The following is an 18,637-nucleotide window of genomic DNA, read 5'->3' as shown; positions in this document are numbered from 1 at the left end:
GCCAGTCACGGAGATGAGGGAGAGACCAGGGAGAATGAGTGTCCCGCGGGGACCAGCTGAACTGCACCAGCACCAGGTGTCTCTGGAACATTCTGGGGAGGGAACCATCCCAGGTTTATTGAGCTGAAGAAATCTAGGCTTCCAGATAAACTGGAAGCCTCCCTGTGGGACCTGGACAAGGGGTGACATCACAGGCAGCCTGGCCATTAGCAGCACCATCTGCTAGTCAGAGCTGGCCAAGCTGGGGTGGGTGAGAGCTCCAGGCTCTAATTCTAGACCCCCTCTCCCTCCAGTGTTTCCAACTCCGCATCCTTACTCTGATACTAGGGAATCTTGGAAGATTCTTCCAAGATGCGCAGATCAGTGTTGCCAGTGACAGAGAAATGAAGCGGTCTTAAGTTCAGACAACTGGTGTCAGTTGCTTAGATGGGTTCCCACACACAGGCTTAAGACGCACACTGGTAGAAAGGCTTCCCAACGAGGAAGGTAGTTACCTTCTAATTATAGACGAATACACGCAGCTACATCTGATAGTGGCACAGAGGTGCAGAGATGGGGTCAGAAACAGAACAGATCAGGGGCTGTAGGAAGAGTACATACTGCCCTTGCAAAGGGCCCAAGTTGGGTTCCCAGCACACATTTTGGGCAGCTCACAATCACCTGTAACTCCAACTATAGGGGATCTGATGCCCTTATCTGAACTCAGCATGGACTAAATTCTCTCTCTCACACACACACACACAGACATACACACACACACACACACACACTTGAAAATATAGATGAATATATAAGAAAGTATGTTGCATATGCCCATGATCCCAGGCTTTGGAAGCAGGAGGCCCAAGAGTTCAAGGTCATCTTAAGCTACATAGCAAGTTCTAGGCCAGCCTGGGGTACTTGTGACCCTGTCTAGATTAGTCAGTGTTCTATTCCTATACAAAAGACACCATGACTGCAGCAACTCTTATAAAGGAAAACCTTTAATTAGGACTGGCTTACAGGTCAGGGGTTCAGTCCATGATCATCATGGCAGGACACATGTGGTAGACAGGTAGGCAGACATGGTGCTGGAGAAAACCTGAGAGTTCTACAGCTGGCTAGGCAGGGAGCAGGAAGAGAGGCTGACACTGGGCCGCAAAGCCCTCCCTCAGTGACAGACTTGCTCCAATAATGCCACTCCATTTTCATTCAAACCACCACACTGTCTCAAAAAAAAAAAAAAAAAGCCAAACCAAAAAGCATAGATTAATCAGCAGTGATAGGCAGGATATGTGCATCACAAATACGGGTTCAGTCCCGTTTTATGTTCACATGGAAGTGAAAATTTGCAAAGATGTTATTATCGGTGTTTCCTCTTATGGCAGATTCTTCTTTATGCTTTTGCTCAGGCGTGCATCCCAAAAGGCAAAGTAGAGTGGAACAGCATCTCTGCCAATTTGTCTGTCCATTTTTTCTATATCATCTGTCTGTCTGTCTGTCTGTCCTCTATCTATCTTATATCTACCACTTACCTTCTATATATCATCTATCTTCTATCATCTACCTTCCTATCATTATCATCTATGTCTATTTTCTATCATCTATCTGCCTGTCTTCTACCTATCATCTATCTACATATCATCTACTAACCATTGTCTGCCTGTCTGCCTGCCTGCCTATCTATCTATCTATCTATCTATCTATCTATCATTCATCTATTTGGGTTTAAATGTACATTGTCCACTAAGGTCCATATATTTGGACACTTGGTACCCCGCTGGTCGCAGTATTTTCTAAAGCCATGGAGTCTTGTGGACGTGAGGCCCAGCTTACAGAAGTCTGGGCTTGGAAGATGGAATCTGCACCTGGCTCTGGCTTCAGCCCACTGCTGACTGATTCGTTCAGATGTGGAGCCTCCACTGCGTGTACGCCCTTGAGCGCCGTGTTGCCTTCCCCACCGTAATAGACTGAAACTTGAGCAAGACTAAACCTTCCAATCCTTCATGTTTCTGTCAGCATCCTATCGACAAAGACAAGAAAGATAACTAATACATACAGCATGAAACCGTAACGGGATTGTCTGGGGAGAGAACGGAGACTAGCAACCAACAGGATGCTAACAGAAGAAGGGGATGAGCATGGACAAAACGTGTGATACACTTGGAAGAAAATAGAGCAAAACCTATCACTGCGTAAATAATATATGCCAATTTTTAAGTAACAATTAGATTGAAAACAATCTTAGTCCTGGAGAGATGGCTTAGTGGACTGGCTACTCTTCCAGATGACTGGGTTCAGTTCCCAGCACCCATGCGGCCACTCACAACCCGCTGAGACTCCAATTCCAGAGTATCTGATGACCTCTACTGGCCTCTGCAGGCAGGAGGCATATATGTGGTGCCCAGACATGCGTGCAGGCAAAACATCCCACACACATTTACAATAAAGTCAAGTGCTGGGTGGTGGTGCACATCTTTACTCCCAGCACTTGGGAAGAAGAGTTCGAGGCCAGCCTGGTCTGCAGAGCAAGTTCTAGGTCAGCCCGGGCTACACAGAGAAACCCTGTCTTGAAAAAACAAAAGGGAAAGTGGGGGGGAGGGGGGAGAAAAGAGTCAAGCTTATGATTCCCGTGTGGACGGGCAGCGCAGGGGTGTGGGCAGCAGCAGAACGTCTGCGTCACGAAAGGAATGGCGCTGAAGCCCCGTGCATCGTCCACCTAGGCAGCTTTTTCCTTCTCCAGAGCCAGCCTCCCGTGGCCGCCATGCTCCCTCCAGGCATGGTCATGGCGATGCGGTCATTTGTGGAACTTTATCTCTGAGTACTCTGTGGTAGTGTCCTGCTGCCCCCATGGGTTCCACGGCTTCATTTCGTGAAAACTGAGGGAGGCATAATGTATCTCTTCCTCTGTGGAGGAGAGGGCCGCCTCAACTACGGAAGGCAGGGGCTCGGAGCTGTCGTCTCCCTCTTCCTCTGTGAAGGAGAGGGCTGCCTCAACTACGGAAGGCAGGGGCTCAGAGCTGTCCTCTGCCTGGGATTCAACCAGGGGATTCTGTAATGAGAGGAAAGGAGAGAGTCAGATAGGGCAGTAGGGGCCCCTGGAACTCCACATCTGCTCGCTCACAAACATTTTTAATTTTAAGTTACATGTATGTGCATAGAGGTATATACACCTATGGTGCAGTACCTGCAGATGCCAGAAGGTGGCGTCTGAACCCCTACGGCCAAGGTTAAAGGAGGTTGTGAGGAGCCGGACAGGGTGCTGGGAACCGAACTCAGGTCCTCTGCTAGAGCAACACACTCTCTTAACCCCTGAGCCTCTCTAGCCTCCCATGTGCATTCTTACATTCTGAAAACATTTAATACTTAATAAGCAACCCCTCCACCAGCAAGATAGTACTTTTGAAGACAGGACCACTCGCTAAATAACCCTGGAGCTCACCATTTTGGCCATGTCCAGTTGACTCTGCTCCTATCCCAGCACTGTGATTGTAGGTCTGCACCACTGTGCCTGGTGACCCAGAGTCAACTCCTCATGCATGCAAGCACCTTACCCTCTGAGCTATCTCCTCAGCCCCAGCCTCGTGCACATCATCCATTAATTGAATGTGGTCATAACAGTGTCTGTTGAATTTTTGTATTCCCAGCACTTGGCAGGCTGTGGCAGGAGGATTCCTGTGAGCTCAAGGCCAGTCTGGGCTACGTGATGGTTCCTGGGTCTGACAGGAGTTTACAGCAAGACACATCTCAAAACAAATGAGTCAACAGATGCCTAGTGGTGATTCATGATACGGGCAGGACAGGGTGAAGGGCAGATGCAGTGCCTTGATTCAGGCGTGATGCCTGCTTCCAGAAGCTTCCGGCAGGGTAAGGAACAGCCAGTCAAAGAAATGTTATCTGATGGGAAGAAGAATGCCCCTTAAGAAGCCTGCACCCCGAATACCTAGAACCTGTAAATGTGTGAGCAGGAGGATCTTCACAGGTGGTACTGAGCTAAAAACCAGATCGGGTAGAAACCGTGTGCACACACGCACCCGGGATACACACACACTAGGCTGAAGAATGAAAAGGCAGTGCTTTTAATTCATGTAACCCAAGATGTAACCAAGTTGAACCCTGCCTACACTTAACGTTTTAAATTTTATTTTATTTTCATGTGCGTAGCTGGGGGGGGGGATATGAACAGGTGAGGGTAGTACCCATGGAAGTTAAAATGGGGGGGGGGGGTCCCATGGAGCTTGCGTCACAGGCAGGGTGAGCTGCCTGACGCGGGTGCTGAAGTTGAACCCAAGCCTCCTGCACTTTAACCTCCGAGTTAGCAGGGAGCACTTTAACCTCTGAGTTAGCAGGGAGCACTTTAACCTCCGAGTTAGCAGGGAGCACTTTAACCTCTGAGTTAGCAGGGAGCACTTCAACCTCCGAGTTAGCAGGGAGCACTTTAACCTCCGAGTTAGCAGGGAGCACTTTAACCTCCGAGTTAGCAGGGAGCACTTTAACCTCCGAGACATCTCTTCAGCTTTCTTGCCTATCTTTAAATGCACCCAGGACGCTAACAGTGGCCTACAGTAGGGCAAAGTCCTTGAACACGATGTCTATTTTTATAATAAAATATTGAATATCCACATTCAAACAAAGGAAGAAGAAAAAGAAAAGAGAAGAAAAGAAAAACCATGGGCCACACACCTCATGGCCTGGAGGCCACAGAGTGGAGGCTGTGACCCACAGCTAGTGCCCAGAATCACAGAGAGAACTGAATCACAGGCTACCTGTTCCAGTAAATAATCAGAACTCAAACTTGGAAGTATGATTTCCACAGAATGGGTATTGATTTCATGTGAAGTTAAAGCTAAAAACTTCCAAGCTGGGCTGACAAGATGGCTCAGGGGTAACGGTGCTTGCTGCCAAGCTTAACAATCTGAGTTCAATCCCTGATACCCCATGGTGGAAGAAGAGAGCCAGCTCCTGAATGTTGTCTTCTAATTGCCACATGCACACCCTGGCATGCACACACACACACACACACACACACACACACACCACAAAATAAATGAACATAAAAATGTAATAAAACCTTAAAAATGGGAAACATAGTATACCTGAACTGTTTGTACCTGCACCCTCGACCCTTGTCAAACACTCAGTAAAACAATACATTTGGTGCTGGAGAGATGGCTCAGAGGTTAAGATAACATGCGGTGCTGGCAGAGGACCAGGATTCAGTTCCCAGCACCCACGCTACCTATAGCTCCAGGGGATTCAGCTTCCTCTTTTGTCCTTAGTGGGTACTGCGTTCAAGTGTGTGTGCTCACACATGTAATTAAACAGTCTGCACTCCTACTTTTCTGCTGCAATCTACTTCCTGCAGTCTCCTCACCATCGGTGACTGGCAGTTCTCTCCGCCTGTCTGCTCAAGGTAAACCTCTGAGTCAGCTCCCAACCTCTTTCACTCACCATCCTTCATTCCCTGTCACTCAAACCCCACCCTTGGCCCACCTGTATCCCCTTCATCTCGGCTTCATGAGTGATCCATCAGCCAGTCCACGGCATCTCTAGGATCCTTCCTAATGCCTCTGCCTCTGTCCACCTCTCCCCACCCCCTTGCTAAACTGTTTCCTGCCTGTTGCATCCAGAGGCATCCACAGAGGTAACAGATTCTTCCTTCCCCATGAAACTTACAGTTAGCTTGTTCCTCATAGTGGCCTGTTTGCTCAGAAATTATTTACACATTCAACTTCTTCAAAATCACTTCCTGTCGTGGCCCATCCTTCCCCTGTCTGTTCACACAGCCCTCAGGGCTGCTCTTCCAGTCGCTGCCTGCTGCCTCCTCTTTCTGAGAAGACCACTAAATCTAGAGCACAGACTAGATACATACATGCATACATACATACATACATACATACATACATACATACATACATACATACATAGAGGTGGCTGCTCCTCTATCTGGAATAAATCATATGGCACAATCTAGTCTCCCTCATCACTAACCAAAACCACACTCAACCTACAGGAAATATGTAGAAGCCACACATCAGAAGAGGGACTAAGAGCCAGGTAGTTAAAGAATATAATTCCTCAACAACAAACAACCCAACTAGAAAAGTAAACAAAGAACTGGAATAGATACTCCTCCAGAGAGATATACAGAGAAGAAATATTCACTGTTATCATTAGAAAATGCAAATTCAAACCACAAAGAAATAGCACCTCACATTCGCCAGGATATCCACTATTAAAAGCCTACAAAAGGAAACAGAAAATGGCCAGTGTGGACAGATTCTCAAAAAAAAATGAAAAGTAGAACCGTATGACCCAATAATGCATGTGTGTGTGTGTGTTTGTGTGTGTGTGTAATTGAAAATACAATCTTGATTTTTCAGGGTTATGTATGTGCATATCACAACAGTAGACAGGGAGGAGAAACTCAGAAATAAGGCTAAAGAATGTATGGTACATACAGTGGATTCAGCCTTTCGCCATCTTGTAGTATGCTACAACATGGATGGATTCTGAGGGCATGTTAAATGAAGTAAACCAGTCACAAAAGGACGAATACAGTGTGGTCTCACATAGAAGGTATCTGCTGAAGTCAGAGTCTCACACAGTGAGAGAAAGGGAGTGGAGAGGAAGGGGAAGGGGAGGGGAGGAAGGAGGAGGGGAAGGAGAGTGGCGGATGCCAGGGGACTGGGGAAAGAATCCTGGAAGGAGTGGGGGATGTTACTCAATCTGTAGTTCTAGTTTTTCAAGATGAAGTTATGTGGGACTACTAAAATCAAGAGCACAGATTAGATAGATAGATAGATAGACAGACAGACAGACAGACAGACAGACAGATAGATGATAGATAGATAGATAGATAGATAGATAGATAGATAGATAGATAGATGATAGATAATAGTGAACTAACTACACAGCCTATCTTTGAGGCACTTCCTAGTGCCTTTCATTTCCCCACAATAAATGTCTCTTTTATTTGTCATTATTGTTTGTTAGAGTGGTTTTATAACCACCTCTCTCTAAAATAAAATGTGACTGAGTCCCAGGCTTTCTACAGTTCTTGATAGATGGGTCCCTGGCGCCTGGTCTTCGTTAGTACATTTCACAAATGGGTGAAAGGAAGGGACCCAGGGCAGTGGCTCAGTGGTGGTGTTCTTGCTGTGTGAGCATGAGGGCCAGTGTTTGGATTCCCAGAAACGATGCAAATGCCAGCTGGATGTGGTGGCCCACCCATAACCCAAGCTTTAGAAGGCAGAGGTAGGGGATCCCTGGCTAGTGAGAGTAGCCACATCAGTGATCTCTGGGTTTGATTAAGTGGCCTTGCCTCAGTGAACAAGGTGGAAGAGCCAGAGGATGATTCCAACCATCAATCTCAACCATCCTCTTACATGTGCATCGACATGCACACATGCTCCTACAAACACACAATGCACACACACACACACACACACACACACACACACACACACAGCCATGGCAGGAGCTTAAAGGCAGAGAGGGTCCTGCAGCTTTGTGTCCTTAAGAGGGAGATATGAGAATCTGTGAACTTGAGGTAGAAAAGAAGAGGGAGAATCTGAGTCCTCTCTGCCCAGCCAGAGAGCAAGCAGTGTGGACACTATCTACTATCATCGAGTTGGGAAATGGGCTAGAGAGGTCTGCTTGCAGGACACCCACCTGGGACCACACTCAGCAGAAAAACCTGGGATCCATCTCAGGGGAGGAGTCCAGGCAGGAGGACCCTGGCCTCAAACTCAGGCACCCTGGTCACTCACCTTAGAAACTGAGGCCTTGAGGGTATTTGGATTCGGCGCTACCACAGTTGGTCTGGCTGGTTTCCTCCTGTAGGATCTTACTCTGGGTATGAGGATACCAAGGAGCCTCTCAGTGTGGGCAGGAAGGAGTGCGGTTGGCAGACACCCCTCCACCCCCCACCTCCCCTGCCCCCACTCCCCCATCCCCACCCCCGCTTGCAATTAAGTCTGTAAAGCGTGACCAAGGTGGCCAGTGCTCCTGTCACAGGGGCTCCTGTGTTGAAAGGTGGCTCCCACCATCTGGGACAGTGGAGCCTGAGGGTCACAACATTCCAGAACTCTACCTTCTCACCATATGCCTAGACTACAGCTTCCCCTGACTTCAGGCTCCTCACCCGCCTAGGTCTCGCCCCCCACCCCCCCCCCCACCCCAGGCCTGGACTCAGGGTATCATGCTTGCCCCTCACCATCTGGGGTTCTCCTTCCCCACCAGGGCGGATACTCACGCCAGGAGGATGATACAGAAAGACAGGAAAAGGACGGCTGTGACACCTGCACCCACAAAGGTCCCCGTCATCATTTCAGATAAAGTTGCGCTGCCTGCAGAGAGAGAATGCTAAGAACCCTCTCCTCTCCTCCTACACTAGCTCCACGCAGGAAGCTGGACTTTCCCCTGTTCTCAGCCCTCGCTCAGATATCAGAACAGGGACCTGGGTGGAAGGGACAAGAGAAGGCAGAGGGGACCTTACAAAGCTGGACATCAGTTGGTCTTGATTTATCCTTTTCAGCATAGATCTATTTTGCATTTTAAAATTGCATTGTTAAATGCATCTCAGCATGTATTAGGGTCTGGGTTCCAATGCCAGATTCACAACAGGCAAAGGAATCCTTCACCCCAGCCAGATGTAATGAAGAATCCCTGTCATTCCAGCCACCGCTGAAGCAAAGGCAAAAGTCTCTCAAATGCAAGGGGTTTCTGGGCTATAAACTGAGATTAATTCTCTGCCTGGGAAACTTGGTGAGAGTCTATCTCACAATAACAATAAAAACAAGGCTGGGGATATAGGTCAGCTGTTAAGTGCCTGCCTAATCCCCAAGTGATGGATGGGACACGGGCCACCACACAGGTTTGACTTCCGAGCTGTTTCACATTTGTTTTTACACTGTTTTGCTTTGGTTCAATTTTCCCTTGAATTTTATGTCCTTTCCTCCTGGCCTGCAGAAGCAAGGACCTTGCACTCAACACTCAGCCATCCAAGTCCCCAGCCCCTCTCCTCAGTTCAGGATTTGTTGAAGTGACTCCCTTCCCTCACCCACACCCTCCTCACAGCAGGAGTAAGATAGTGAGGCTCTGCATAGCCAGAACATTATAGGTCTCACAGCTCAGCGAGACTTGGAGCGAAGGTCCTCTGTGAGGCTCAGAGGGCTGATGGGGACACTGCCAGGATGAGGCAGGTGCTAACCTCCTCCTGCTTGTCTGTCTCTGCCCCACAAGCCACTTACTCTGTGGAGACAGGCTCAGGGAAATGTGTTGGGAGCCCAGGGCATGCTGAGCCTGGCAGGTGTACACTCCTCCGTGCTTAAGATGCACTGGAAACAGCTCCAGGAAGCCGGGTTTGGACAACTTGGATGGGCACAGAGTCAGGTTGTTCCAGGACCAACTTAGGTTTGCAGGGGGATAGCTGTCAGTGCTGCAGATGAGACGCAGTGCCTGCCCCTCGGAGATAGGAAGAGATGATCCGCTCTCCAGGATTGTGGACACTGTAGAGAAAGAGACAGAGTCAGTGTGATGTGATTAAGAAAAGGTACACTAGAATCCAGGGAGGGCACTGACACACAGGCACTGACACAGCAAAGGATAGGAAACCATGGGTTTTCACTTAATCACCAAAACAGCAGGAACCCAAACTTGAACATTTCCCTGTGAACCACTTGGCTATAAGCTTCAAAATTAAAGAGAACACATGATCCCGGTGTACACTTGGAGTTGATGATGAGAGAGAGTCAGACAAACAGAGATTGGGTGGGGGGGGGGAGAGACAGACAGACAGAGAGAAGAGAGAAAAGAGGGCGTTGAGAATTGAAGGCAGTGTCTCATATAGCTCAGGCTGCCTTCAAACTCATGATGTAGCGAGGATGACCCTGAACTTCTAATCCTCCCGCTGCTACCTCCCAAGTGCAGGTGTGCACTACTGTGCCCAGCTTATGTGGTCTGGGAATGGAACCCAGGGCTTTGCACCTGCTGGGCAAGTAGTCTACCATTTGAGCCACATTCCCTGCATTTAAGGGTTTATCGCTCAAAGACACACACTGTTGTCATAGATACAAGACCTATTTACTATTCATTGCTGGTGGCACAGGGAACTCCACGGCCTTGCTGCCCATTGGTACAAGACACACAGAGAATTAGATCCATCAATTCTGGGTACTGTGGTCATGGAGACCAATGACAGTCCGTGCCACTGACATCTGGTTCCTCTCAGAACCTCAGGTGGACAAGCCCAGGCTCACAGCTTATGTGGACAGGACACTGGTCACTTAAAGACTGGACACTACCTGAGTCAGCTCCTTGATAGACAGTCACAGTCAGATTCTTTGGCGCATCTAAGAGAGAATGACACAGGGAACTCGTCAACTACCCTCTGTCCCCAGCCATTGCCTGGACGGTTATGGCAGGGGCCGCCATGCTGACAAGTCCCCTTATCAGGACTTTAGGACCTAGCGTCCAGATCCTGACCCCACCCTGGGAACCACTTGGCATTAGAAAAACAGGCATCTCAGCCCAGCCTCACATGACACGTTGAGACGGATGGTCACTCTTGAGGTCACACCAGCTCCAGGCAGGGTCACCTGACAAGTGAGGTTGGTGCCATGGTCCTGGGGCTGGGGGATGATGGTTAGCACCGAGGAAACAGTGGTGTTGGTGCTCAAATGTGACACAGAGATACCAGTCCAGGAGAAGGTGGGGTGTGCCCTCCACTCACAGACCCAAGGCACAGAACAGGTCAGGTTGCTGGGATGGCCAGCTTCGAGCGTCTCCGGGAGAAGAATATGGGGGGTGTTAGTGAGGTCTGGTGAGGAGAGGGGAGAAATGGAGCATCAGGATGGGGTGAGGTGCAGCTTCAGAGGAAGCCCCAGCTCTTCCCCTGAGCCTTGATGCTCGGCCCCAGCTGCTCCCAGGACAGAGTCCTATCCCAGCCCTGCCATGAGGCACCCACGACCCCTTACCCTCCCATCCATAGCATCTTTGCAGACCGTGTCTGACCTGTCACATCCAGAGTCATCATGTTCCTAATATAATTAAACTTTATAGTTCCTCTGTCCAGGCGAAAGAAGTATGACCCCGCATCCTCCTTTCTGACCTCTCTGATGTTCAGGGAGCAGTCATTCCTCTGTAGGTCTCCGGACAGGAAGAATCGCTCCTGGATCCTCTTCCGTGCAGGGTAATATCTGGCCACGGGGGGATCAATGTTTGTTTCGGCTCCTTGCCGGAACCAGTATCCACGAATTTGGCCTGGGTAGGTCCAGTCATTCCGCCTCTCCTGGGGATAGGAGAAGGTACAGGGCACAAGGACACACAGGCCCTCCTGCACCACCACCTTACTTTCCACACTCAGGGTGTAACCCTCCTTGGCCTCGATCCCACCCTCCACACCCTTTGTCCCCCAGAGAAGCAGCAGCAGCAGGAGCAGCAGCAGCATGTCCAACTAAAACTGCCTCTCCAGGCTCTGCTTTGAGGAACTAAGAGATGCAGGGCCTGGAGGAAGCCCCAGCCAGCGGAAGCAGGGCCGAGGCCAGGATAGTGGCTGCCTCAGGAGGAGGAGGAGCTTCAGACCCAGGCACTGTCACCTCCCACCCAGATCTACTGAGACCAAAGATGGCCTCTTCCACATTCACCAGTTCAGGGCCTGACCCGCTCTCCTCCTTTTCTGTACTGACTCTTGGCCTTTGAGTGACATTTTTTTTCCCCAGTGAAAATGCATTCGCTCCATCCAGAGCCCCCTGAGGCTGATGATATTGATGGACTTGGGGATGGTTCTAGGGCACAGGGAAGAGGGATCGGGAGGTACAGGCTGGGAAGCACCCCTTCTTCCTTTAGCAGCTTGTCCTGGGCCCACTCTCTGCACAGTGACCTGAGCCTTGTTCCCAAAGCTCCATTGTTCAATTAGGAGTTGGCTCTCAGGCCTCTGAAACATCCCACAGCCAGGGACTCGATGCAGGTAGTACAGACTGAATGGCTGGTTGCTATAGAGGGTACGTGTAGGCATAATGTGCTTGTGCAGTATGTAAACACTGTCCTTGTATTGTTCAAATGCTGATTTCTGTGTCCCCATATCTGGCTGCAAAACATTGCTCCCCAATTATTCTCTGATTGTTCAATAAAGACGCCGATTAGTCAATGAACAGGGGAGAAAATAAGACTGGACTTCCTCCCAGTCAGGGGCTAGGGATGGGGAGACAGAGAGAGGAAGCGTGGATTCACCGTGAGAGAGCCCAGGCGACATGCAGAAAGATCAGGAGCCCAGAGAGGCAGATCAGTACTAAAATGCAAGCATCACTGGGATTTTGACACAGCCGGATTAATTTAGAGGATTAAAATAGAGTAATAATGCTCATTTGATGTGCCCTTAAAGCTTGTTAAATCAATATAATAGCCCTGTTTCAATTATTTAGGAGTTAGTTGGATTAGGAGTAAAACTGCGACAAACACTGTATATTGCCACTAACAGGTGGAAATTAACATTATTCCCATTAAAACTCATCAAAGGAAGCCGGGCAGTGGTGGTACACTTCTGTAATCCCAGCACTTGGGAGGCAGAGGCAGGCAGATTTCTGAGTTCAAGGCCAGCCTGGTCTACAGAGTGAGTCCCAGGACAGCCAGGGCTACACAGAGAAACCCTGTCACAAAAAAAAAAACAAACAAAAAAAAAACAAAAAAACAAAACAAACAAACAAACAAAAAAAAACCAACCATCAAGGGAGCTGAACATGTAGCTGCTAGCTTGGTAGAGTGTTTGTTTCACATGCACAGAGCTCCAGGTTCCATCTCCTGCACCACATAAATTGTGTGTGTGTGTGTGTGTGTGTGTGTGTGTAGTATGTGCCTGCAAACATGGCCCTTAGGAATAGGAGGCGAGGGCTGGAGAGATTGATGGCTCAGCGGTTAAGAATACTGACTGCTCTCCCGAAGGTCCTGAGTTCAAATCTCAGCAACCACATGGTGGCTCACAACCACCCGTAATGAGATCTGATGCCCCCTTCTGGTGTGTCTGAAGACAGCTACGGTGTACTTATATATAATAATAAATAAATCTAAAAAAAAAAAAAAAAGGAATAGGAGGCAAGAGGGTCAGAAGTGCAAGGTCAGTTTTGTCTGGCTACTCACTATGTGAGTTTCAGCCCAGCCTTGGCTTCAGCAGACCCAGGCTCAAGACATACAAACCAAAACAAACAGCACAAGCCAGAATACAGCAAGTTTACCGAGGGGAGTCTCACTCACAGGTCAGGGGATATAGAGGCTGGAAGTTTGCACTGAGACTTGGTAGAGAGAAGATTGCCCAGTGGAAATCCAATGTAGCCTACCTAGCAAGAGAGGAGATCTTTTAAAGAGATGCTGTGTCTTCCATTTGCTATCATATTTTGGGGGGACAAAGGGCTCCAAAGAATTAAAATTTCCACAGGAATACCAAGCTGGCATAAGGGAAATGCTAAAGTCCAGATGATACCCACAGGTTGAACTCACTACCCAGGAGGAATCCACACAGTTTTGACAAAACTTACTGGAACACCTCATGAGCCAAACAAGGATGTGTCAAAGATGGGCCGTACCACACCTTGACCAGGACTCTTACTCAGACATACCTCCTGCCCTGTAATTAAACCTAAACTTCTTATCAGGACCCTGAAGATAGACTTGAGGGTCACTGAAACTCTTTGTTTCTCTTCCCAGTGTGTCCAAATTACATCAAATCTCTTCTCTCTTATGTCTTTAGTTGGTGTGTGGAAGGCCACTGTGACTAAGCCTGGTCTATTAGGGCTGTTAGCACTCCAGCATTGACCTAGAACATTATAAGAACACAGAATTTTTGTTTTGTTTTGTTTTTTGAGACAGGGTTTCTCTATATAGCCCTGGCTGTCCTGGAACTCACTCTGTAGACCAGGCTGGCTTTGAACTCAGAAATCTGCCTGCCTCTGCCTCCCAGAGTGCTGAGATTACAGGCGTGTGCCACCACCACCCGGCTAATAACACTGAATTTTAAAAGAGGTAAAACTCCCTTCCCTGTGCAAGGGTAAGTTTCTTGTTGGAGGTGGAATTCACACTAGGCAGGTGCACTACCACTGAGCCACGCCCCCAGCCCCTCACTGGGGGATTCTAGGCAGGAGCTCTAATCCTGAACTACACTATCAGCAACTCATTGGGAGATTCTAAGAAAGAGTTCTCCAACTGAGTCATGCCCTAGCCTCTCACTGGTATTCAGACAGGCTCTCTACTGCTGAGTCATGGTCGCAGCCCACCAATACATATTTCTTCCCTGCTGTTGTCTCTTACTCTTGCCTAGCTCCAGAGGACCACTTGTCTGTTCAGGGTCCTCTCCAAGGGGTTCGAATGAACAGAAGACATAAACGCCAGCCTTGCATTGTCTGCCCTCAGGAATGTTCAGCTCCTAGAAGACTGTGTTTAACTTGTGGTGGGAGCTAGGAGGAAGTGGAGATAATCCTGAGAGGTCAAGTGTCTTTTGATTTATGTCAGTTTTCCTTGAACATTTGAGATAGGGAAAAGATATAACACATTAGAAAAGTGACCTAGAGATATACCACCAGAGAAATGCCTGTAAGAAACTTCCTGTTGTGAGCCTCCAGGGTCATCCACCTATTCTCCTCCTTATTTCTACATTTGCTTCTTGTGATATCTAGACTTGGTTGTTAAGGAAACTACATCTGAAATTAGTCAAAACCCAAATGACTGGGCACACCTATGCGTGTTTTTTTCCCCCTTAATGAGATCATTTGGAGTGGGAAGACCCACTTTTAATCTGGATCTTCTGAGGTGAGAAAATACACCTTTGATACAGATCTTTTGATATGAGAAGATCCATCTTTAATCCATGCCACACTTTCTTCTGTGGTATAGCCCACTTCTTTGGAGTTCCAGCATATACTGAAGACCAGCTGAGACATTAAGCCTCAATGACGGAACAACTATTGGATCCTAGTCCCTTCCATTGGTAGTCACCCATTGTTGAAGTAGATGAGCCATAGGCTGTATATCATTCTAATATGTCCCATATGTGTGTGTGTGTGTATGATATATATATATGTATATATATATATCATATTTGTTCTATAAATATCCTGTTCCTTGAGAGAACCCTGATTAACACATGTGGGTTTAAACATGTCTGGCCCCCATCCTCTCACTGTCTCTGTCTCTCTCTTCTCTCTTGCTCTCTCTCTCTCTTGCTAGCACCACTTTCTGAATTTTCGATTGGCAACCAACCTTTACCCCATCTTTGCCCAAATACTCTCTCTCCTACTAACCAGAAATTGCAGCAATTCAGTGGTTAGAAGGCCTGGGCCTTTGCCTGTCTGGTTTCCTCTTTTCCCAGTTTGTAAAGAAAGCAGGACAAGAAGAAAAGACCCTGAGAATCTGTATCTAAGAGAGGAACTTGTGACATATAGCCCGTAAAAATTGAGAAGATATATATGTGTGTGCCACTTCCTCATTTTTAGAAGACACTGAGTTCCAAAATGGAAGTGCTAAGGTCCCTGCAAAACACAAATGTTGAGATTATTTTTCCCAAGGCTATGGTGATAACGAGTGGGCCCTTGTGGGTGGAGGGAATGTGTATGTGTATGTGTGTGGGGGGGGTGGGGGGAAGGGGAGTGCACTTGCCTGTGCAAGTGCATGCATGTATAAAATCCCGAATTCTGCTTTGGGTATATTCCTCTGTCACTCTCCACCTTACTCTTTGAGCAAGTTCTGATGGTCAATTTGACAAAATCTAAGATCACTTGGGAGATGGGCTCATGCTGGGTGTGGGGGTGGGGGTGGGGCTTGATTAGATGAACTGAGGTGGGAAGATGCTCACTCGGTGGGTGGTACCCTTCCCTGGGTTGGGATCCTGGATTGTATGAAAAGGAGGAGGTGAGCTGAGTACCACCATGCATTGCTCTCTGCTTCCTGACTGTGGATGCTCTGAGCTTGTGCTGCCCTGACTTCTCTGCCCCAATAGACTGTATCTTGAACTTAGAGCATAAATAACTATTTCTGCTATAAGTTGCTTTGGGGGGGGGTATTTCATCAAAAAGAAACAAACAAACAAGCACACACCTAAGACAGTCTCCTCCCACCCCCTGCCAGCCAGTGAGGCCCTAGCTTCTACCTATTTCTTCTCCTACACTCCAGCACCATCATTACAGCCATGAACTCTACACTTGGATTTTATGTGGAGTTGGGCATCTGACCTCCCATGCTTGAGTAGCAAGCACTTGACTGAGCCATCTCTTCAGTCCCACAGAGGTGAGTTGTTTAGTGTTTTAGCCATGGTTACTATTGCTGTGATGAAACGCCAAATCCAAAAGCAGCTTGGGGAGGAAAGGATTTATTTTACTCTCAATTCCACTTAACACTTCATCATCAGAATCAGGAAGGGCAGGAACTCAGGCAGGGCAGGAACCAAAAGCCATAGGGAGTGCTGCTTACTGGCTCGCTCCCCATAGGTGGCTCAGCCTGCTGTCTTAGAGAACCCAGGACCACCAGTCCTAGGATGGTACCGTCCACAATGGTCTGGGTTGTCCCTCATTGATCACTAATTAAGAAAATGCCTTACAGGTTTGCCAACGGTCCTATCTTATAGGAGTATTTCATTCATTGAAACACCTTCCTCTGGTGACTCTAGCTTGTGTCAAGTTGACATAAAACTACCCAGCACATTTAGGTAGGGATTAGGTCACAGGGATTGGCCCTCACAAATTGAACTAATACCATTTATACAAGAGACCACCCAAGGGAGGTTGCCTGTTCTACCACAAAACAAAGTATACTTACACCTTCACCCTACACTGAATCGGCCATGCACAGATTAACCTCCTGATATATAAGGAGTAAATCTCTGATATATGTGAGCTTCACAGTTTGTGGTATCTTGCCATACAAATCTCACTAGTCTGGGCAGGGAATTGTATGCATTCTCCACCTCATTCGCCATTGTTCAACTATTGTCTACTGGGATAAAATTAATGTATATGAATTGTTACCTGTGTCCCACGGTATTCTGGATGGAAATTCATTCATTCATTCCATTCATTATCCATTCATTCACCTGGTAGAGCACATTCATCCTGTGCCTTCAGGCCTCCAGAAAAGGCAGGTAGGACAGATCTAGTGGGCAGCTGTAGCCTGTCTTTGGCTACTTTATGGGTTTTTCTTTCTTCCATTCCTCTACACTCTTTTTCTTCCACACTTTAACTCCCTGTCTTAGCTAGGATTTCTATAGCTGGAAAGAGATACTTCCATGACTAAGGCAACTCTTATAAGGACAACATTTAATTGGGGCTGGCTTATGGGTTCAGAGGTTCAGTCCATTATCATCAAGGTGGGAGCATGGCAGCGTGCAGGCAGGCATGGCGGTGGAGAAGGGGCTGAGCATTCTACATCTTGTTCTGAAAGCAAACAGGGGAAGACTGGCAAAGCCCACCTCAACAGTGACACACTTCCTTCAACAAGGCCACACCCATTTCACAATTCCTAATAGTATCACTCTCTGTGGGCCAAGCATTCAAACACACTAGTCTATGGGAGCCAAACCTATTGAAACCACTACAGCTCCCTAACACTAGATAGTGGAAAAAAAGGATAGAGGGGCAAGAGGGCGACATCATCATTAGACTGACTATCTCCTGCTGATTGGGAGAGTCAAGTTCCTTGGGGCTCCAAGCCATCAGAATTTCTAATTTCTTCTTGTTTCTTCTTAACAATCATTCAACAAACCTCAACCAACTGTAATCAACCACCAACCCAGCCACAACAGCCACCCACCTATCTAGGCTCTAGCATTTATATACCCTCTGAAAAGTCCCCAGAATTTCAAGTGTCACAGAAACAATTGCAGAAACTATCTGCAGCTGGCAAAATCACACCCCTGCTAGAGCATGAGGCAAATCATAGTCAGCTGCTGTGGACAGGCTGAAGCAGTTCTATCTCTCCATACCTGGGATTAAAATAAAGACATATTCCCATAGTATTTCTGTGTTTTTCAAAGAAAGCAAAATTCTTGCTACAGGCAGCAACATCTTGGTGGGCGATAGATATGGCCCTAAAAGCCGAGGATGCCCTCTGTCTCTGCCCCAGGACAGACTGGTTCTGGAGAGCACTAAACAAGAGGATGAGATGCTGTCCATGGTATCAATGGAGACTGAGCCATTGTTGCCCCCACAGAAGGCCATAGTCTGGAGTCAAATGGACATACTGAGGAGAGTCCATGTCCACTGGGAAAGAGATATCCAGGAGAGGTATAGACTTGATTTATTTTCCTGATCCCTCTATCCATCCTCAGGGAAGTGAAGGATGGCACTAAGATGAAGTGAAGGCACTAAGTTGTTCTCTATGTGCATGTCTCATTAGACCTCTCATCATCCCTGAGAGGTGTGATTCCATCCCACAACATATCATGCAAGGCACCAGATATTTAGGTGAGTGAGCAGCTGGAGGAAGTATTCTCCAAACAACCACAAGCATTTCCCATACAAATATGACATTCCATTAGGTATAAAGGACACTAGTAATCATCATCATCATCATCATCAGCAGCAGCAGCAGCAGCAGCAGCATCCACATCATCATCATCATCTCTGCCTCTTCTAAGTGTTAAGGCCTAGGTAACTGCTACCTTTCTAGCCTGCCATTT

At 47.7% G+C, this 18,637-nt stretch overlaps 1 protein-coding gene across 2 annotated transcripts; it reads right to left on the bottom strand.

Annotated features, from left to right (window-relative positions):
- Nucleotides 1–965: 965 nt before the first annotated feature.
- Siglec9 (sialic acid binding Ig like lectin 9) lies at nt 966–11,464 on the bottom strand. Of its 2 annotated transcripts, none has more exons than XM_052164593.1 (7): nt 10,996–11,463; nt 10,523–10,801; nt 10,287–10,334; nt 9,234–9,491; nt 8,237–8,330; nt 7,752–7,833; nt 966–3,031 (listed from the first exon to the last, which is right to left on the bottom strand). In XM_052164593.1, the coding sequence occupies exons 1-7, from the start codon at nt 11,429–11,431 to the stop codon at nt 2,777–2,779; spliced, it is 1,452 nt and encodes a 483-aa protein (XP_052020553.1). In that variant the 5' UTR covers nt 11,432–11,463; the 3' UTR covers nt 966–2,776. The 2 variants fall into 2 exon arrangements, with proteins under 2 accessions (XP_052020553.1, XP_052020562.1); XM_052164602.1 differs by lacking the exon at nt 966–3,031 and adding an exon at nt 3,610–3,876 and having other exon boundaries at nt 10,996–11,464.
- Between the last annotated feature and the right edge of the window lie 7,173 nt (nt 11,465–18,637).

Source organism: Apodemus sylvaticus, chromosome 1, assembly GCF_947179515.1.
Source record: "Apodemus sylvaticus chromosome 1, mApoSyl1.1, whole genome shotgun sequence".
Taxonomy (NCBI): domain Eukaryota; kingdom Metazoa; phylum Chordata; class Mammalia; order Rodentia; family Muridae; genus Apodemus; species Apodemus sylvaticus.
Note: the sequence above shows the minus strand (reverse complement) of the source record. Positions and strands in the feature narration are given on the sequence as shown.

Bases quoted from the DNA above. Each gene is read 5' to 3' on its own strand.
- Siglec9 (XM_052164593.1), bottom strand. From the start codon at position 11,431: ATGCTGCTGCTGCTCCTGCTGCTGCTGCTTCTCTGGGGGACAAAGGGT. The intron at 8,331-9,233 runs GTAAGTGGCTTG...CTCTCTCTGCAG, and splicing joins CCTGAGCCTGTCTCCACAGA to GCAGCGCAACTTTATCTGAA. The intron at 7,834-8,236 runs GTGAGTATCCGC...CCTCATACCCAG, and splicing joins TTCTGTATCATCCTCCTGGC to AGTAAGATCCTACAGGAGGA.